We start from the raw sequence: 22,114 nt of genomic DNA on the forward strand, positions 1-22,114 counted from the left end.
TAGTCATTCATTCACTCATTCATTCATTCATTCATTCATCATCCACTTGCACAATAATTCAACAACTGCTTGTTGAGTATTATGGACAAGGCCCTGTTCTAGATACTGGGCATGCAGCAGGGAACAAAGCAAAGATCTTGCTGTCATGAAGTTGAGTATAAGGGGAAGGAAAACAATATGTACATATATGTCATGTGGTGTTCTGGAGGAAAATGGGTGCAGAGTACGGGGCATGGGAGTGTAGACTTCATGTTGGGAACTGCTGTTGCTTTTTATAGGGTAGGTCAGGGCAAGTCTCCCAGTCAATGACATTTGTGCAGAGACCTGAAGGGACAGAGCAGTGTAGACATCCACTGGAAGAGTAAGATAAGTGGACGAGGAGAATGCCTGGCAAGCTGAAGCACAGTAGGAAGCCTCTGCAGTTCTAGGGGAGGCAGTGAGAGAGCAAGTAGTTAGAGATGGGATCAGAGAGACAGCAGGGACCCAGATCAGATAGGTCTCTATAGATCATTGTAATAACCTCAGCCTTTTCTCTGAGCAGGATTCCTCTGAAGGGTTTTGAACAGGGAAGTGACTATTCAAGTCTTGTTTTCTTTTTTAAGGACGACCTTGAACAATGAATAAAAGTTGATTGTAGAGACAAAGGGCAGAAACAGGGAAAGGAGTGAAAATCTCTAATGGGTGTGTTCAGGCAAAAACCAAATGGCAGAGATGCTTCATTTTGTGGACTTATCACCATCTCTGTGATTTATTAGTAAAGATAATAATTGTGTTTATGCAGACACAGATGAACAATGTCAGCACATTCGAGCCACATTAGAAATAATTTAGTAATATGCATTAGCAATATATTATGGAAACGGCAGTTGGAGGAGGCCACATTGGCAACATCGTGCCCAAGCTCTGGATCTAGGTTCTGTTACTTACTGTCATCCTGGGGACATTACTTAATTCTGCAGCTCAGTTTCCCCTGCAAAATGAGAACAATAGTATCTACCTTGTAGGGCTGTTGTGAAATACTACATCTTTGACTAGTGCCTGCTACTTGGAAAGTTCAAACAAGCTCTGTGATGCTGAATATGTCACTTAGCCTCTCTGGATTTTTCTTCACTGCAAAAGAGGGAGGAACAAAAATCACTAATTTTTTTCTTCTTCACTTCATGTAGCCACATGGATATCTAATAGCTGCCTCCAACTCAGATAGACCAAAACAATTAATTTCCACTTCTCTAAACGCACTCCTTCCACACACCCCCCCCCCCCAGTTCAAGTTAAAAAAACAACACAACAACGTATGAGTTGCCTCTGAATCATCTATTTCTTTCACCATCTAAATCTAATCCCTCTACAAACCCTATTGGTTCTACTTCCAAAACATATCTACTGCTATAACCCTAGCCCAGTAATCTCTTGTTTGTTCTGTTGCCAAAGATTCCTAATCCATCTTTCTGCCTCTACTCTTGCCCCTTTCCAGCCTATTTTCCACCGAACCAAAGTGATATTTAAAACAAACTAGATATCAGTCTCCTGCTTAAAACTCCCCAGTGCTTTTCATCATACTTAGAATAAGATCCAAACCCCTTTAGCTGCTACCACTCTCCCCCGTATGCTTTAGACGCATGGCCCTTTTATCTTTTCCTTCCAGCTCACCAAACTCATGGCCGCTTTGGGTCTTAACACTTGTTCTCTGTCCTTGGACTATTCATCCCCAGGTGCCAGCATGACTTGCCTCTTGTCCTATTGATTTCAGCTCTGTCTAATCACCCCCTCCCTCTACCAGTAGTGCTCTAGCATACCCTATTTTATTTTTTTACTATCTGAAAATAGCCTGTTTACCTCTTTGTCCTCCCCTCCCCCCCAACATTGAAATTAAATGTCCTTATATTAGGGTCTAATTCCTAGCACAGTGCCCGGCACATAGCAGGAATGCAGAAAAAAAATCTGAGTGAATGAATGAACATGTAAAGGATTAAATATAAACCCATTTTAATGAGACATCAAAATATATATTAATTACTTGAGCCAAGTGTTGTGTTTTTATTTTTAAAGTGCGAGGACCTGTTGGTGGTTTTCCCTTCATTTAATCCCCCATACGGAATGAATACTATCGAGTACATATGCTTGTGCTAGAAATAGGACTGTAACTGAAACAACAGTAATACAATTACAGGTGCTTTTACCTCCAGTAATTCTTAAATTTACCATTATCCATCTCCTCTCCCACTAATGTGGTAACATTAGTGCAAATTTCTATCCTCTCTGGCTTAGAGGATTGCCTCCTTTCTGCTCCCCTTCCCCCCCCCCCCCCCCCCCCCGGGTAAATTCTAATCTCCCGATAATCTACAGACTGCAGCCAGCGAGCTTTTCAGTCGCCATTATACCCATGCTTGAAAACCTTCGGAGTTTTCATTGTTCTCAGGATAAAGACCAGCATCTGCCCTACTCCCCCACCTCACGTCACGCCAGCCCCACCTCTCGTAGCCCCAGATTCCCGCTTCCCGGACAGTTCTACACTGCACCCATTTCTCCTACTTCGGGTCTTCAGGAGATTGCCCCTTCCTCCGAGAAGCCCTCCCTGGTTAGGCCAAGCGCCACTCCCCATCCCACGGCCCACGTCACCACGGGCCTCTCTTTCAGAGTCTTATTTTATAAATATACACTCCTGAACACGGTACCTTTATTAACACGTGTTAGAGTGAGCCAGTGCTCAGTAGCTATCTGCGGGAGGAACTGAACAGCCACCCGCCCCTCCCCGCCCCTCCCCGCCCCTCCCCTCGGGCTGCGGCGCAGCTCTTACGCTTTAAGCAGGCGCCGCGAGAGAGGCCGCAGGACGCCTGCGCGAAGCGGGGCGCATGCGCAGAGGACCGAGACCGCTGACAGATTCTCGGTGGCGGCGGCGGCGGCGGCCCCGGACTGCGGGGAATGGGAGCCCTAGCTCTCTGATTGAGCACCGCCCCGCCTCCCTGGCTCCCGACATGGCTCAGGAAAAGATGGAGCTAGACCTGGAGCTGCCTCCGGGTACGGGCGGGAGCGCGGCGGAGGGCGGCGGCGGCGGCGGCGGGGGCCTCAGGAGGTCTAATAGCGCCCCCCTGATCCACGGCCTCAGTGACACTTCGCCGGTGTTCCAGGCCGAGGCGCCGAGCGCCAGGCGGAACAGCACGACGTTCCCGAACCGCCATGGCCTGCCGCTGCCGGCCTCCCCCGTCCGCATGCACAGCAGCCGCCTGCTGCAGATCAAACAGGAGGAGGGCATGGACTTGATCAACCGAGAGACCGTCCACGAGCGCGAGGTGCAGAACGCAATGCAGATAAGCCACTCCTGGGAGGAAAGTTTCAGCCTGAGTGACAACGATGTGGAGAAATCCGCCTCCCCGAAGCGCATCGATTTCATTCCGGTGTCACCAGCACCATCTCCCACCCGGGGAATTGGGAAGCAGTGTTTTTCACCATCCTTGCAAAGTTTTGTGAGTAGCAATGGATTGCCTCCGAGTCCTATTCCCAGCCCTACGACCCGATTTACTACTCGAAGGAGCCAGAGTCCCATTAATTGCATTAGACCAAGTGTTCTTGGACCATTGAAAAGAAAATGTGAAATGGAAACTGAGTATCAGCCAAAGAGATTTTTCCAGGGCATCACCAACATGCTTTCTTCTGACGTTGCACAGCTGTCAGATCCTGGCGTGTGTGTATCTTCGGATACCCTTGATGGAAACAGCAGCAGTACTGGATCTTCTTGTAACTCACCAGCGAAAGTCAGCACTACCACCGACTCTCCGGTGTCGCCTGCCCAGGCGGCCGCTCCATTTATTCCAGTAGATGAACTTTCATCTAAGTGACTCACCCACCCATCCCCAAGACTCGGTTTTTTGTTTTGTGTTTTTGCAATGGAGAGAAAAATCAAGTTGGAGCAAGCACTGAACTTTGTCGATTAATTTGAAGCTATTTCCTATTTGATTCTTTCCTTTTTTGGAATTTTCTGAACTGTTGGTATTCTAGAGAACTTTTATGTCAGGTTCCTGCGGATGCCCTTGAATTCAGTGTAGTAATATTTTCAGACGTTTTCCCAATAAGTGTGTTGAAGCATACATCTTTACGCTGCTAATATGTCTAAATACATATGTTATCCCTTGATTTTTTAAAAAATAATTGAGAGCTCTATTTATTTATGGGATTATTAAGTTCTGATGCAAATATAAATGTTGAATTAATCAGTATAGTAAACTGATGTTTTAAAATTCCATACTTCATGCCCACACTAATTTTTAATGTTATTTTTAATGTTTGCTAATTTCTATTTGATGAACAATACTTACGTACTTACGCTATTTTTAAAATATGTTAGTTATATCAATCCAGTGGTTGTCTGTTTTATCCAGGAATCCTTGGATATTTAATTTTCTGGGTACAGAAGTGGATGGGAGGGAGAATGATAAAAGGCCAAAATATAAACATTTGCAACAAATTTTTAAAAATTAAATAGTAAACATACTTAAGAAAAACATTTTCAAATGAAATTTAATAGTGATTCTAATAAGTTGTACAAATACAACTACAGAAAATGAAATTTTTTTTTTTTTACCAGAAAGTGCATTCTCTTGGTTATAATCCTCAAGTGAAATGGGACAGTGCCTTGCAGTCTTAGCCCACTGCACATAGACTGAGGCCAGATTGTTTGTAACCACTGCAAACTTTAAAGTTTTTCAAATGTAGAAAATGTGTGGGAAGCCCTGTTGAACTTCAGCAGAGCATCCAGGCAGATTAAACTCTCAATCATTAATGTGCTTTAAAATATCCAGTTGTGCCTCAGTGAAAATCGTTGCCAACAAGAAGCCAGAGCAACTTTGGCTGCTTTTTGGCTCTGCCCATCTGTCACCTTCCTGGTTTTCCCTGGCTCAGGAAGGAAGCAGCTGTTTCCTTGCCAACAGGTCTTTCCTCTCCACCTCCCACCAAACTAGGGCATCATTGGTTAGACAAAGGTACAGTGTGATTCGGATTTCTTACAGTGAGCAACAACAGGACTGTGGAATTGTTTCAGGAACCTCTGTGGTTAAAACTACAGCTGGAGTTGAGTGCCTTGGGGATGACAGCTAATTGTCAATGACTTGCAAGGGAAATCAGTGGAGAGTCACATAGGTAAATCAGTATTTGACTTAGGTTTTGTTAAAGGTAGAATTGTGAAATGTTCTCTTTTTTTGCCTTTTACAATTAAGACAAAATATGAAAATATTTAATAACAAAATGTTTTTTATATTATACTTCTTATATCATCCTTAACTAGAAAGAAAGAAAAAGAAAGAAAGAAAGAAAGAAAGAAAGAAAGAAAGAAAGAAAGAAAGAAAGAAAGAAAGAAAGAAAGAAAGAGAAAGGAGAAAGAAAGAGACAAAGGGGAAAAAATAAAAAGACTAAAAGAGAGACCGAGACAAAAAAACTCTGGCTTTTTAAAGTTATTACCTACAGAGACTTTAACAATTATGTGGAATTTTTACAACTATGAGAATAAATGGAACTGGTCAACTTTTAACAGTTGCCTCAAGAATTCAGTGAAATTACTTCGAGGGTAAGATCATGTGCAGATGCTTAAAATTCTCTTTTAGGTAATAGTGTTCATGTACCCATTCCTGACCTTGTTCCTCAAATTCAAATCTCTGTATCCAGCTTCCTGTTGGGCACTTTAACCTGCTTCCAGAGGTACTTTAATCTCAGCATCTCTAAAGCAAAATTTACTGTCTTCTCATTGAACCTATTGTTGAATTAACTAAATTAATGATGTCACCACTATCTAATTTCCTAAACTGTAAACCATGAGAAACATCCTTGATTTTCCTTTTCCCTATCTGTCACATCTAGCTTAAACACCAGGTCCTATCTACTTCTGAAATGAATCTCAAGTCTTTCCCTTTCTATATCTATATTTCCATTGTTTTAGCTTAAGTTCTGGCCTAAGTGATCTGCCAGCCTATTTTCTTACCTCCCTTTTGGCCCTGTCTTCACACTGCCTTTAAATGCGATTTTTCTGAAATATGAACTTGATTTTTCTCCTTCCTGCTTAAAAACTATATACTTCCCCATTTCCTACAGTTTAAGTAATGCTTCCTTTAGCTTAGTATATAATAAGGTTTTTTTATTTGTTTGTTTGTTTTTGTTTTAATGAACTGGCCATAGTCTTACAAGCTTTAATCCCTCTATTCATCCTATCTCAATACACATCCTTCCTTACTCTACAAACACTAGACTACTTGATATTCTTTAAATATGCCACATACTTTCATGTGTTTGTAAAACCTTTGGATAGATTGTTTCTTCTCGTTAAAATGCTAATTCTGTCCTTTTCAGTCAGGCAAATGCTTTATTTCTTTTTATTGCATGTGAATTTATGAAATAATGTATACCTGCTGATTATAAAAATATTTAAACAATGCAGATATCTATACAGTAAAAAAATGAAAGTCTACCTTTTACTATGTAAAATTCATCTTCCCTTCCCATAGGTAATTCCTGTCAGTAATTCTGTATATATTGTACAAGATGTGTTATTCCACAACTCCATGTATATATGTATATAAAGTCAGGAAACACGTCATTTTCATCTCTCTTCCTTTCTTTCCCCCATATCTAATCATTCCCCAGATCTTACTGATTTTATCTTGTAGAATCTGTCTTCTTTAATTTCTACTACCTTCCCTCATCCAGGATACCATCATTTCCCGCTTAGGCTTCTGAAGCTACCCTCTAATTCCCATTTGTCCCCTTCACGCTTGCTCTGGTTGGCTACCCATTTATTCTCCAGATAGCAACTAGAGTAATTCTTTTAAAATTGCAAATCTGACCCTTCCATCTCCCAGCTTGAAACCTTTTCATTTGTTTCCTATTGTTATGGTGTATCAAAATGTATCAATTCTGGCCCTGGACGCCCAGTGGGTTCCCCCTTGCCTCTCCCTCCCCTGTTTTCTGTGCTCCACCTTCAGTGGCTTTCTTGCTTGTTAAATACTCTTTGTTCTTTTCTATTTTAGGTCTTTTTGACAGATCATTTTTCTTGAAGGTATAGAGAAACCTTTATTTCTTTAAGCATATTTTTCTATATAGGCAGTAAGTTTTAAATCAGATGTGTCTCTAAGAGTTTATATAGACAATTTACATTATTATGTTATTGTTCACAACTTCAGTCACTACTCTGTAGAATGTAAGGACTTAGATCATGCAAGAATTATCCTTCAAAAAACATTTTTTGGGGTATTAGTATTGCTAATCTATAAACTTTGCGTTAGAAGTCCCAAAGCACATAACATTGAGTTACAGTATAGTTTGTCACATATAACACACCTCTGTGGTATATTTTCCTTTATTATGTTTATTTAAAACAATGTAAATGGAAAAAAATAATGGCCACTAAATTTGCAGCCGCTGGATGTCAGAACCTATAAGCATATTTAAAAGATTGATTGTAATCAAGAATAACCCTTAACAGTTGCCTTCCAGTGATTCACATTTATTAGTTCAGTCAATTACATACCTATAACAAGAGACCGCTCTTAGATATTTGGCAGTAAAATGGGGAAAGGGTCAAGGCTTATGAGGGAAACAGGATTGAGAACATTTTTTTCTTATGAGCATGTTTATGGATGAGTGGAAAAAGTTGAAAGATCCAAGAGAGAGGTGGGAGACAGGAATAGTTGCCAGAACAACAAACCAAAGATGATGACGTCACCTATGTTTCCTGGGTAGCACCAGGGAATAGAAATAGAAAGAGTTGGTCTTGGAAAGGAGGTCTGGAAGTTTTTTCTTTTTTAAGAACAGGATGGGTTTGGAGAATGAAACAGCTAGGCAAAGGTCAGCAAATGTTGAGTTGATTTGCTGTTGCAGGAGTTTAGGGGTTTGGAGGAAAGTATATGAAAAGTGAGAATTTGTATCTGAATGCTATTTTCCAATTATTGAGGAATCTACGATATTTGAGGGTGGAGCAAGAGTAGACCTGGAAGCCTGAGTGAAATAAAGGTTTAATGTTGCCTCTGAGAATCTGTAAAGGAGTGAGTAGGTTTATTAAGCCATATTGGATGCCAGGCTGCAGTTGGATGGCAGGTGGAAAAGAAGTGGGTAGGATTGACCTAGGTTTGGGAGTTGTTTAAGTATTAGATATTAGGCAAAGTCCAGTGTGTGAAGCAATTAAGGATCTGCTGAAAGTGGAATGATCGGGCAAGGTCTTGGGGATGGTGAGAGAAGTCAGCAGTGGGTTATGGGTGTTTTTTTGCAGTGTCTTACATTACATTTAGCCATGGCAAAGTATGCAGAGAATCTGATCTCACTGCAGAACTCTCACATTAGCAGTTTTGCCCATGTTTTTCATGACTAATATTGTTTAGTTAGAAAATCAGTCCTACATCAGCAAGCTTTGAATTCCACTTATTTGATTAAAAAAAAAAAAAAATCGAGTCAGATTGCTCACTATAGCCAAGACAGTTCTTTATGCCTTCCCTAACTTGTCATCTAAGTAAAACAGTGTTCTTAAAAGTTGAAATGACGTTTATATAAAAAGTTACATGTAAAGTACTTGCTGTATGTCAGGCACTATTCTAGGTGCTAAACATATGTGTTGTTTCATTTAATCTTTATCATCTGAGATAAGTGCTATTATCTCCCTCATTTTATAAATGAGGAAATGGAGGCACAGAGAGAGAGGTTAAGTAACTTGCTCAGCATTCCAGAACGGAGGGAGCCAGTTTATTATGGATAAGAACACAGACTGTGGAGCCAGGTGGCTGCGGCCAGGATTACATGGGTCACTATATGTAAAGTCCTTACAGCAATCCAGGGCAGTTTCTGTAGAAGTGTTAACTATCATCAACAACATTGTGATGGTGGTGGTTGTCATTATTATTATTATCTTAATAACAGCAATAATGTGAACTTAATAAGGAATTTCTCTTTCTCATCCTTGACTAATGCAACTCCTACTTTCACACTCAGTAACATTATACTCTACCCTTCAAGGCCTCCTATCCTATTATAAGGAGAGTGTTTTAGATATCGGAGGGTATTTTTCTTTTAATTTTTCAATTACAATTGATATACAATATTATATTAGTTTCAGGTATACAACCTAGTGATTAGACACTCATATAACTTACAAAGTAATCACCCAATTAGTACCCATTTGACACCTACATAGTTATTGCAATATTGTTGACCATATTCCTTATGCTGTACTTTACATCCCTATGACTTTTTATAACTGGTAATTTTTACACCTTAATCCCTTCCCCCTTTTCACCCAACTCCCCCTCCATCTACCTACCATCAAAATGTTCTCTGTATCTGTTTCCGTCTTGTTTGTTCATTTGTTTTTTAGTGAAATTGTGGTACTTGCCTTCCTGTGTCTGACTAACTTCACTTAGCATAATAGCCTCTTGGTCTATCCATGTTGTCACAAATGGCAAGATTTCATTCTTTTTTATGCTGAGTAATATTCCATTACATGTACATACCATATCTTCTTTATCCATTTGTCTATTGATGAACAGATTGCTTCTGTATCTTGGCTATTGTAAATAATGCTGCAATTAACATAGGGGTGCACATGTCTTTTCAAATTAGTGCTTTGGATTTCTTCAGATAAGTACCTAAAAGTGGGATTGCTGGGTCATATGGTATTTCTTTTTTAATTTTTTGAGGAACCTCATACTGTTTTCCATAGTGGCTGCACCAGTTTAGAATCCCACCAACAGTGCGTGTGGGTTCCCTTTTCGGATGTTGGAGAGTCTTATACTGAGCAGACATTTCCCTCTGTAATTCCTACCACTTAATTCAGGTCCAGCTCTTTGGAAAATGCAGAACAAGCCTTAGCTCTCTTTTTTAGATGATAGCCTTCCCTTCACAAATCAGAAACACTGATTCCTCTGTAATTACCTCTTTTGAATTTGAGAAATCATGAGTAGTTTTTTCAGTGTACTCCCCCTGTGAAATAGGGCTATCATTACTTGGCAGCCAAAATTTTCACAAAATCATGATCCCTTTAAGACTGCTTTCCCTACTGAAAAAGTAAAAGATGGTTAATAACACGAGCCACTGCCAATAATAATAATAATTAGCACTAATATTTATTGAGCACTGTGAGCCTAGACGCTATTTTCAGTGCTTTGCTTGTATGAGTTCATTTAATCTTCATGACAACCCTGTGAGGTAGGTGTTATAATTATTTCCACTTAACAGATGAGAAAACCAAATACATTTTCATAAGTCTTTAATACTTTTGTTTCCTTTCGAATTTAGGTCCTTTTTGCCTTTTCCTTATGAACAAACTTTTTTCTTATTTGAAATAAAGCTGATTTTCCAGCTTGCTAGTGCTGCTGCTTCCATTTTGAATCAAATATGTTTATTAAAAGTATGGCTTTAGATATTGTTACCATATTAGAGGGAAGCTATCAGGGGCATTGGATTGTTTTAGTAATAGGTTAAAAAATTAAAGTGATATAAAAGGAAATCATGCTTTACATATTTGTTAACTGATTAAATGTTTGAAGAAATCCCAAAACCACAAATTTCAGATTGTTGCTTATATATATCTATATATATATATGCTTTGTTATATTTGAGTTGTATAGTATCTTTGGTTGTCCTTAGGTCATTGTTCCTAGGGAAACCAACGCAAGAACCATTATGATCCCCCCTTCTCCCCCAAAAAAACTGTGAGTTAAAAATGTATCTTTATTTAGAGGAAAAGTAACAGCAGGATTTAAAGAATGATCTAAAACCTTTTATTACCTAACTAATAGCTTTCCTTCTTTCTCTGTAAGAACAATTGAGCAATCCTGGAGCAACTATTATTGTTTTTTAACTTTACTTCATAGAAGATCACTTCACAATTGAGTGAAAGGACCCTAAAAGGAAAACCCCTTGAATACATTTTAGAATTGGTGCTTAGATGTCAAGTCTCACAGTGTCATGTGCCAGCATTAGACATTCTGAGACAATCCATCAAAAGCCACAATTTGTTCCAAAAGGTTAGTATCATTTTTGGAAGTTCAATAAATATTTTAAAATCTCTTCAAAAGTGACTTCTAGTTTTATTTGTGGCTTGTTTTGAGCAAATAATTTTATAACAGAGGTTAGGCAGATAGTCAAGTCTTGTGCATGTACAACCAAATGTACGTGCACATGTGCGCACGTGCACACAGCCACCTCTGACCTATTTTATGAGCCTTGCTCTGTGTGCTAGGAGCCATGTTTAGCTTTCCTTCCATTTTAGTTGTCCTCTTATTTTCCCCTTCTTGCTTTTCTTAGGTAGGTTGGACTTTGTAAATTACACACACAACATTGTTGACAAGAATGTTTTGTGCTTTGATTTTGCATCAACTTTCTGAATTCCAAGTGCTGCCCTGAAAGAGAAATAGGCATTTGATTCTGGAACCCAGGATCTCTATTTCTCCTTTTGAACTTCTGGAAAAAAATATTTGGGGAGAGGTAAAAATCACTCATTAACAAGTTCTAAGGCAGTATGACTGAAACTAGAGAACAGAGAACCTATTGCTTGTATTTACCTGTGAAAGTTCAGTTTTGTATCAATGCCAGGGATAGTTCTGGTTCTTTTCCAATTGCCTAAAATGGTCTTCCAAACCAAACTAATGTCTAAGGCTTGGCTAGCAAGGCATATTGTGAAAGAAGACAATTGAGAAAGAGCTTTTGTGCCCTCGCAAAGTAAAATGGTTGGTTAAGGTAACCATTCCTGTGATTCAGGCAATACCTCCCCCTTGCTTTAAGGACAAATAACGATTTTACTGTTGCAATGCCAGGAGGATTACCGGAACTGTAGCGACAAGTAGCTATGGAGTGTTGATATATTTTAGAAAGAAAAGTATGAGATGTTCAGGAGAGAATGGGAGTGGGAAGATGATGAATGGATAGGGTATTTCTTTTGGCAAGTGAGCCCTCTCTTGTATTATCATTGTGAGCTCCCTGTGAAGTAAAGAATGACATTGAGCCCGGCCTGGCGTGGCTCAGCGGTTGAGTGTCAACCTAGGATCCAGGCGATCGGGGCTCGATTCCGGTCAGGGCACATGCCCGGGTTGCAGGCTCGATCAATGACTTACATCATTGATGTTTCTATCTCTCTCTATCCCTCTCCTTTCCTCTCTCTGAAATCAATAAAGATATATTTAAAAAAAAAAAAAAATGACATCGATGGTGGGGTTCTTTTAGGAACATTTGCTTTTTATTCCACTTCATTGGGGAATTGGAGTTGAATCAGGATGTGTTTAAGAATTCCTTTAAGTGTCTTTCTCTTAGTTTCTCTTTTTTTGCATCTTCGGTGGGGGGGGGAGGAGGGGAGTAAATAATAATTCCCAAGTTACTTTGAGACAAGAATTACAATCCTTGGAAGTCTTTACCTTGCCAATTTATACCAGTTTTCTAACTCTAAATAAAAATTCTGTACCTATCTATATAGTCTTTCTAAAGGCTCCATTTTACCACACTACTTGTTGCCAGATATTTCTAAAATGCAAACCTGAAATGCAACTTGAGTGGCTACCCCTTAACTTCAGGATTAAATCAGATCAAGCAGCATGAGTGAAAGGAGACCCCTCCAACTCCACATATCCCCTGATTTCCAGGACTGTAGCCACACTGAGTTGCCTGAGGTTCCCCAAAGCTTCATGCTCCTGTAGACTGGCTGTGCTTTGGCAAGCTGTGTCCTCTGCTTAGTGGCTCTTCGTTTGTTCTTCCTCTACAGTGCCTACCAACCTTTTTTCCTTAACTAACTCCACCCAAGGAGTATATCTTCTGGAGAGCCTTTTCTGATGGCCCCTGCCTCTCCACCCCTGGTCATTTAGATGGCTTTCTCCTGTGATTCTCTTATACCCAGGGCTTCCTTCTATAAAGACAGTCAGCATGCCAGATTGTTTTTATATGACTTCTTGTCTTTTTGTGCTATGTAAAAACAAAGCCTTAGCCTTTTACTTCTGTCCCTAATGCCTGTGCATAGCATATTATAGTTGCTAAAATTTATTTTGAGTGGATGATTAATGGATGTGTAAATGGATGAACAAATGGCATAGACTATTTTTAAGAGGAAGGAATGTAGTAAGATTCTTAGTGGAACAAATTTGGTCACATGGCTGGGCTCTGTGGTTGGCCAAGAGACTAGAAATTCATTCATTAAGCAATTTTAATTTGAGCACCTATTATATGCCTCTCACTGGCTAGTCTCTTAGGGTATATCAGTGTGGAAAGCAAAGGTTCCCACCCGTGTAGAGTACTTATTCTGCCTACATTCTAACAAGATAAAGGGAGGGGTGACAATAAACATAATAGATAAGCAAATAACATAATACAGGGGTCCCAAAAAATGTATACACACTTTAACAGCTGATAACTCACTTAATTTTCACTCCTTTTCAGTGCTAATAAACACTTTATAATCATTCAAAGCATGCATACATTTTGGGGGGCCATCCTGTATATAGAGTGAGGAACAGCAAGGAGGTCAGGGTGGCTGGAGCAGTTATTGAAGGGAAAAAATAGTTGGAGGGACTTAGAGAGGTGGGCAGGAGTGGGGATTGTTGCAGACACAGCTGGCATAGGGTCTTGTGTGCAGTTGAAGGATGGTGGCTTTGGCTATAAGAGATGGAGAGCCATTGCAGGAATTTTATCATAAGAGAGGCACGATCCATCTTAGGTTTTAAAAGGAACACTCTTGCTCTGTTAACAACAGACTGTGAAGGGCAGGGGTAGAATGGGACCAATCAGGAGGCTTCCCAGCCATCCAAATAAGAGCTGATGGTGGTTTGGATGAGGGTGGTAGCCAGAGAAAGAGGGGATGAAGTGGTTAAATTCTAGACATATTTTGAAGGTAGAGCCAACAGGTTTTGCCGACAGATTTAAGGTGGGCATGAGAGAGAGAGAAAAGTTAAGGATAATTCCAAGATTTTAGGCCTGAGCAACTGGAAGGATGGAGTTGCCATCAACTCAGATGTGGAAATCTGTGAGTGAAGTAAGATTTTCTTAATTTTTGGTTGTGGGTGTGAGGGTGGGTGGAGGTCTTTAAGAGCTCAGTTTTGGATATGTTAAATACATGATCCTCGTTAGATACTCAAGTGGCGATGTCAAGTAAGCAATTGGGTATTTGAGTCTGGAGTTCAGGAAAGAGGGCTGGGCTGGAAATAGATAGATAATTGGGAGCTGGCTGCCTCTGGATGGTATTTTAAATCAAGAGAATAATACATGCGATCACTAAGGGTCACTTGACTGTGTACCTCGATTTAAGATACCTGAATCTTGGGGCACTCTCTAATATTAAGAGGTCAAGAAAAGGACACTGAGAAGGTGCATCCTGGGAGGTAGGAGAACCAAGAGAGTGTGGCATCCTAGAAACTATGTGAAGACAGTCTATGAAAGGATGACCAAGTATGTCAATTGCAGCTGTCAATTTAGATGACTGATTACTGAGCACTGGATTTAGCAACATGTAAGTTACAGGTCACCTTGGTGAGAGTCCTTTTATTTGGCGTGGTGAGGTGGAGGCCTGATTAGAGTAGGTTTACGAGGGAATAGGATGAGCAGAGTTGGAGACAGCCAGATGGCTCAAGAGATTGTTTCTTAAAAATCCTTGAGGATATAGAACTAAAAAGGTCATCCCTCTCCCTGTCTTATTGGTAAATTGTTATTAAGCACTTCACAAGAAATATCCCATCACAAATACATGATTATAGTTGGGGAAAACTCCAAGGGCAAATGAAACTTTTTTTTTTTCTTTTTTTTTTGGTATTATTGCAAGGGGGGAAAAAATCTGTGAGTAAATGTTTTTCACTCTAAACATGAGTAAACTGTTAAAGCCAGAGACTTACCGATTCACTCCCTTCATGAATTCGTCTGGTTCATTTTATTCCCTTGTCACTTTTTTCTCTTGATGGCTTTTTTCCACTTCTAAATTGAAATTTAATTCCACACCCGTGACACAATTATTTCTGTAAGTTTGGCCCAGTTTCCTAACCCAGAGACATTTTCCTCTTCAGTGAGTGCTGTGATTTTTTTTTTTTTAAGTAGTTCATTGTCCTCTTAGGTTTTATTTAGGAACATATTTTTTTTCCCTCTATTCCTTTTTAAAATTACTGCTGAACAGCAGGAGAGGAGAGCATTAGTAATGATAAGAAAGAAAGAATGCTTTCCTTACTTTGAATTGCTCAGATTTCATGCTAATCATAAAATATTGTCAAGTTCATTCTTGTGGGTTAGCCAGTCTGTCTCAGTCCTTTATAGAAGAGGGCTCAGGGACATCCAAGCCATACTTGTACTCAGGAAGGAAAAATGCCTTCCCCTGGAACCACACTTTCCTGATACTGCATTTCTGTCTTTCAAGACTCCCATCAAGTGCTGCTCTCTCCACCGAGCCTCCTCTGCTTCTCCTAGCTCTAGGTGGTCTTACTTTCCTCTGAATCACTGTGCTACCTACTGCCTGTAGCCCTTAATGTTGTTGTGTACTGGGGGAGGAGGTGAGGGGTAATGTGATGTAATGGTTAAAAGCACAGCCTCTGGAGACTTGTAGAACTGCATTCCAGACCCAGCCTTACCAATTCCCAGCTTTGTGATTTTAAGCAAATTATTTAATCTTTGTGTGCCTTTGTCTTTTCACCTGTTAAATGGGAGTGGTTCCTGCCTCAAAGTAGTAAGGATTAGAGGGGATAAGGCTTGTAAAATTATTTATCAGAAAACTGGTAACTTGAATAAATAGAAACCTGAATATCCAAAATGTATATTTCATATATTATATACAAATATATATAATGATATAAATGTATATAATACATGAAATAATTCCCTACCTTTATGGCAGATTGCCTGAAAGGAAGGGACAGTGGCTTATGTTTATTTCCAAATAACAATTCTCATCTATAGAAAGAACTCAGTATTTATTAATGATGATTGATGGTGCTTAGGAAATACGGAATGTTTGTTCGAGGAAACTATGGTATGCACGTCATAATGTATTTCATTGTTGCACATTGTGAGTGGTTTTAGGCCTTAGAGAATCTTTGAGACTAAAACTGTTATAATGCACAATCTAGGGAAGTGATGTTGCAGTTTTGATGGCACATAGTCAGTAAGCTTTCCTTTTAGTCTTCTTAACACTCGTGAAAATTGTTCGGGTTTTTCCAACAGTTTCAAAGCCCAGAATGTAGAAATCTGCTTTAACTTTAACACAATCTATCAAATTCTGTATAATTAGGAGAGGAGCGCAGATGACACTTTTAAGCAACCTTTCATAAGCCATGTATTTTAATAATGTGAAAAATATTAGACAATAAAAACTAAATAGGCTAAAACAAATTACACTTTCTAATGATAAAAACAATATAAGTTCATTTCAGAAACTAGAAAGTTCCAGTAAGCAAAAAAGTAGTACAGTTGACTGCGATGCCACTGTTTACACTCCCACGTATATTGTTACCGGCTTTCTCAGTGACTAAATATGCATATGTAATTTTCACACAAAATTGGCATTTTACTGTATAGTCAGCTCCGTATACTGCTTTTCCCCATGTAATATACAATGAATGTTTTAAATATACCTCTGCATTATTTTACCCTCTATGGCTGTACCATATTAGTTAACCAAATGTTTTCGTCTCTAGAATTGTACAGTTTTTTCTCAGTTACAATGTTCTGATGTTCTGAACAACTTATCAAATTTAAAGACCACAAAGTTTCCTTGGCCTGGCCAATATAAAATAGCTGGCATATTAATTTTAATTTAATTTTGTCCATTTTAAGAACATTCTTTTCCAATTTTGAGTGATTTATTTGATGGTCACATTTGGAGCTCTTGTGTGTGACTGAAAAGAGAAAGTGTAGTTCTCTGACAGTAATGTGTATTTCATATTTTATCTATGAATCTAAGACAGCCTTTTCCTCATTCAATCCAAACTAGAGAGTTCTGATAATGTCATCAGGAAAATGTTGCTGTGAGGTCTTTATTCTGTAACTAGACTGATCTGTAATTCAGTTAGCGACGTCACCAGTAGGTTAGTTGTTACTGTTCTGCCATTTCAGTGGAATACAGGCCAGAGCCTGAGGGGGTGGAGGAGTGATGAGAAGGAAGCCAGAGTTAGGTATTTTCCCCACAGACTTAAGGGCACCACCATTTTCATCTTTCATAGCTGTAGCAACTTGAGATACCACATTTTCTTGGTTAAGACTTTATCAAATATTGCCCCCAGCTGCCCATGGAAACATCTCTGAAGTCTTAACATTAAAAGTAGTATGTTTCTGTTTTATGTACCTAGAAATGACAAATTCTTTATTACATCATGTTTATCAATATTAGGGTCATAAAATATGGTCATTAAGTTTATAGGTCTTAGAAAAAGGAATAATAGAGATGTTTTAATCATTCATTTTTGCAATAAATATCTGACCAACACCTATTCTGTACCAGGCGCTGTGCCAGGCTGCTGTGACAAAGAGGAGTGAGCCAGTCCTTAAGCTGATCTTGGTGAGGCACACATATAAATAAAAAAAACCAACAGTACTTTGCAGTGCTTTGTTGCACTACATAATGACCTATATCCAAGATGCTACAGGAATCAGAAGAAGGGAATAACAAAGGTGTTTATAGAGGAAGTAATTCTTTAGCAGATTGATAAGTGAAGAGGCCTTTCTTCCCTTGAGAGGTGAGGGGAATGCGAAAAGTGCCATTGCAAAGTGTGCAAAAGACAGAGTGTACTCTAGGAATTTCTAGCAAACAAGAATTGTAATGTTCATTTAAAATCTTAAGTTTAAATTTTTTTTCTATTAATTTAATGTTTTCTTATTTCTCTATATTTGTTTCGTTAATTTTGTGTGTTGTTTTTAAAAAATCCTAATTATTTATTTGTTTATTCCTTTTTAGGAAGTTAATAAATCATTTGATTCTAAAAGAGCATATGAAATGGACATGGCTGAATAAGATGTTCTTGTAACTACTTCCCATCTCAGTGACATCACTTTGCTCTCTGCCTTATGCTTAATAGCTTAGAAATTGTGACTGCAGATTCAGAGACAGAAGGATAGAATAGACAGAGAAGATGTAGTTCAAATTATCTGCTTAATTCATGCTCTTGGTAATGCTGCAAAATATAATCGAGACCATTGTGCACGTCTGTTGATCTTAGCTTTGGAAAAGCCTTGAGCTGTACATTCTGAGATTTCAAACATAGTAGATTTATAGTGGAAAGGAACCAGAGGTTTAGACTATTAGGTATGTTGTAAGAAAGCCATAATGATCTTATTTAAATATTTTCCACATTAAATAAGGCATGCAGTACTGTTATGTTACTGCCATGATTTTTTTTATAAGTGAATTTGCATCCATGATAATTGTTTTATTTAATTCTCCATGGAATTCTACATAATAGTCATTGTGAATACTTGAAAAAGATAATCTATTGGAGCCCAGATTTGAATTAAACTTCCTCAGAGTATAATGATTCCTTTATTAATTTTGAGCTTATTTTGTAAACAAGGTGTGTGTTTTTTAAATCTAGGAAGCATAATTAACAAAATCTGGAGAGTGATAAAGTGGGTGAATTTCTAAAATGGCTGTAACACTGTTCACTTGATATAAAATATATCTTGAGCACCTACTGTGGGCCAGACACTGAGCTTTTGTGAACAGTTTTATCTCTAGCTTCTAATAGACAGTAATCCCCTGGTCTCACGGAATTTATGTTATAGTAAAGGGAATTAGATGAGAGAGAGAAAAATAATGAAATTCTTGCCAATTGCCAATTACAATAAAAGTTAGGAAAGAAATACCCAAGAGGCTGAGAACTTGAATCATAGCCAAGCACCTGCTCTGATTCGGTGGTCAGGGAGAAGCGTCACAGACTGGGAGAGGCACGTGCAGCGTCCTTGAGCAAGAAAGAGCTTGATGTGTGTGATGGACTGAAATTAGGCTAGTGGGGCCGAAGCCAAGTGAGTAAGGGGAAGATTAACTTGAGGTGAGGTTGAAGAGCAAGGTAGGCAGCAGAGATAAGGTTGGTAGAGGTAAGGAGTTTGGATCTTATTCTAAATGCAATGGGGCAGCATTAAAGATTTTTTTATGCAAGAGACTGTCCCGAGCAGATTTATTTTTTTTATGGTGGTTCTTGCCTTGTGGAGAATGGAAGCAGGGAGACCAATTAGGAGGCTGTTGTATTAGTCTGGGCAAGGGATGCTGGTAACAGATCTGGGGAAACCAGTGAGAATGGAGAGGAGAAGGTGTTGTGAGAAAATAGCAGGACTTGTGAGGGGGCATGGTGAGGGAGGAGAGTAAAACGGGGAGGAATGAAGTGACATTGAATGAGGTGGGGAAGTCAGAAGGGGCAGAAGTAGAGGTGTTTGAGTTCTATTTAGGATGTATCATGTCTAATATACTTGTGAGAAACCCAAAGGGAGTGTCAGTTGTACATGTAAGTCCAAAGCTAAGGAAAGGTGTGGGCCATAGCTAAAATTACATTTGAGATGACCACACTGCATTTGTAGTATAATTGATAGTACTGAAACTTTACCTGTATTACATATCTTTTGTTCATTAGTAACTCAGTCATGGCACACGCCAATTATGGAAATGAATGAAGTCCCCTTTGTGAGTCTTATCATGGTACACCAGACCCTCCCTACAGAACCTTCTAGATTCATTAGGCCCCTCCCCAACATGTACTCCTTTACATCTACCATGACAAATAGCTGGTAATTTTCAGAAGGCACCATGTTGTCCCTCCTCCATGCCTTTGAAATGCTGTACCTGTGCCCTGGAAACACCTATTCTAGCTTTTTCTACCTTGCTCTCTGCAAGTCATTATTGAAGACACAGTTCAGGTAGCTCTCTCCTCCTCAAAGGAGCCTTCCCAGAGTCCAGGCTCTGCCCCTTCCACGTGCTCCCCTGAGCAACCTGTATTTACCACATCTGAGCACTGATTACACTCCTTTGTGTCTGCCAATCAGTCCTTCTGTCTCGTAGACAATACTGCTCTTACACCCAGGCAAGAAGGGCCCTGCCCTCCTCAAAACCACCTAATCTGGGTCTTGTATTTAAAAGGCCTCTTTCCTGGCTCCCCTCTGGCTGAGCCCCTTCTCCATGAAGTAACGAGTCTGAGAAGCTCAGGGATGTTCCCAGCTGGAGCCCAGGTAATCCTCTCTGTGCCACACTCTGTGGAGCCAGGACCCCAGATTCTAGATTTCCCTGCCCAAATGACCCAAAGCCTGCTTTGACAGCCTGGGCTTCTCTCCCAAGTTTACCCTTCTGAGGGAGAGCCGTGCTCCGCAGACTACACTGTTGGGCATGAAGGATGGTGAGCAGTGTCTGCCTAGGTATCTACATATGTGCACACAAGACTCTTTGAGATGTGGGACAGGACTGCAGTGGGGGGAGAGAAGGTGCCAGGCCAGGAGTCAGGAGCCAGCCTGTTCAGTCCCACAACACTGAAGAGTCTGAGATTTCTAAATCCAAAGCTATTCCCACAGCAGGTTCCTCTGGGGAACTGAAAGCTGATGTTGATGAGGGCAGAGGTATGTGTGGGCAGCAAGTGCCCAATTTAGGCTGGTAAGTGAAGAGAAATTCGTCACATATGGTATGTGGGCCTCCATTTGTTCTCTTTCCCAGACCCTGCAGTTGCTGGGGGTGGGCCTTTCCCTAGTGCCAGTGCTTCAGGTTTGGGCCATGCCTTCCCCAGCACCCAGCTCAGGACCTGCACATACACAGAGGCTTGTTAAATGAAGGAATAATCCAGCGCCCATGGATTCCCTGGCCTTGGAAGGAATCGGGGGCAGTTTTACCCTCCACCGCTCCCTGCTTACTGATAGACCCATCCCACTGACAGTCTGTGGATGGAGCCCCTGCCAAGAGGGTGCAGCACCGCTGTGTGTGGTTCTGTGAAGGTGTCCCGCAAACGAGGGCTGCTTTCCAGCCCACATTCAGCTGCCAAGCCCTGAGCATACGGATGAAAAAGGACCCTTTTGTTGTTGAATCTGCCCACTGGAGATATCTTTTTCTCTTTTTCTATAGAGAAGTGGGCTTTTTAACTCAAAAGAGGTATTTTGGGGGAGTGGAGGGGCTGTCATTCAAACAAAGGTGTTCTAAGCTTCCCAGGGTTGTGGGAGGGTAGGACATGTGGGACCTTGTTCCAAAGTCTCCGTTACTATTAAGTTCCTGAGATGCTTAAGCTATAAGCATTCCAAGTGTCAGAATATTTTGGACTATTGCCTCCATACCTGCAGCTCCTCCTTCCCCCCCAACAAACTCAGGCAGGAAACTATTGACCCGAATCACAGCTGTCCTTCCATTCCCAGTGCTCCCAGGCGCCTCTCAATTAGCACATGCTCCCTCCACATAGGCTGATCCATCACTGTTCCCAGACTCCTCTGCCTGCCTTCGGATAAGGTGAATTGAAATTGTGTGTAGCGGGTTGGGGTGTTGGGTGCCGACCTTGATCCACGACACAGTCCTGTTTGTTCTGATGACAGCTCCCCGAGTGGGGCTCTCAAAGGGGAAACAAGCCTGGGCAGGAGCGAGCCTGGCATTCCAGGGAGACTTAGCAGTATTAACACTAGGGAAAGGGTACATACTTTTCTTGCTAATAATCACAATAGTGCTCCATCCTTCCTGGATTTCTTTTAGTTGGACTGAATTTATGAACCATAGGCCTATCCTAGTCCTTGATGCTGAGAAGAGAGGGCGTGTTTGTTTGGTACCGAGACATCAGCACAGTGGTAGGCTTGGAGGCCGCCTGCCAGTGGTGTAAGATTTGAAATAGATCCTAGAGCCGAAGATTCAGAGATTTTCCCCCTATTTTCAAAACCATGGTCATTGAAATCATTTAATAATAAGATTAAGAGTTACTCCTGTGGCCTTAATACACCACTTGACAAGAAGTCTTTGCCAGAGAGGACTGAGTCTCATTCCAACAGAAAAGCGAGAATCCAGAATTATGTTTTCTCTTAAAGGTAAGGTTACTTTGCAGGCCGCAGGGCTAGATATACCCACATGGGGTCTGAAGGAAGAACAGCTCTCTCCAACAGAAGCTGATCTCAGGTTGAAGTCTTCACTATTTAGCGCAGTTGCTGCGTGGGGTCTTCTTACTTTGTTTTGTGTCTAATGCTGTGTTGCTTT

The 22,114-nt window shown here is 40.3% G+C and overlaps 2 protein-coding genes across 2 annotated transcripts in view; both read left to right on the forward strand.

Annotated features, from left to right (window-relative positions):
• The first annotated feature begins 2,852 nt into the window (after positions 1–2,852).
• PABIR1 (PP2A Aalpha (PPP2R1A) and B55A (PPP2R2A) interacting phosphatase regulator 1) lies at positions 2,853–5,521 on the forward strand. The gene has a single exon (XM_016214235.2). It carries the CDS (start codon positions 2,853–2,855, stop codon positions 3,834–3,836), a length of 984 nt encoding a protein of 327 aa, XP_016069721.2. The 3' UTR covers positions 3,837–5,521.
• The window catches only part of PIP5K1B (phosphatidylinositol-4-phosphate 5-kinase type 1 beta), a 192,369-nt gene continuing 175,722 nt past the window's right edge, over positions 5,468–22,114 (forward strand). The window contains exon 1 of the mRNA XM_087822695.1: positions 5,468–5,557. The gene's annotated coding sequence lies outside the window, so the exon portion shown is untranslated. The remainder of the gene's footprint in view (positions 5,558–22,114) is intronic.

This window comes from Miniopterus natalensis, chromosome 12 (genome assembly GCF_054644295.1).
Source record: "Miniopterus natalensis isolate mMinNat1 chromosome 12, mMinNat1.hap1, whole genome shotgun sequence".
Taxonomy (NCBI): Eukaryota; Metazoa; Chordata; class Mammalia; order Chiroptera; family Miniopteridae; genus Miniopterus; species Miniopterus natalensis.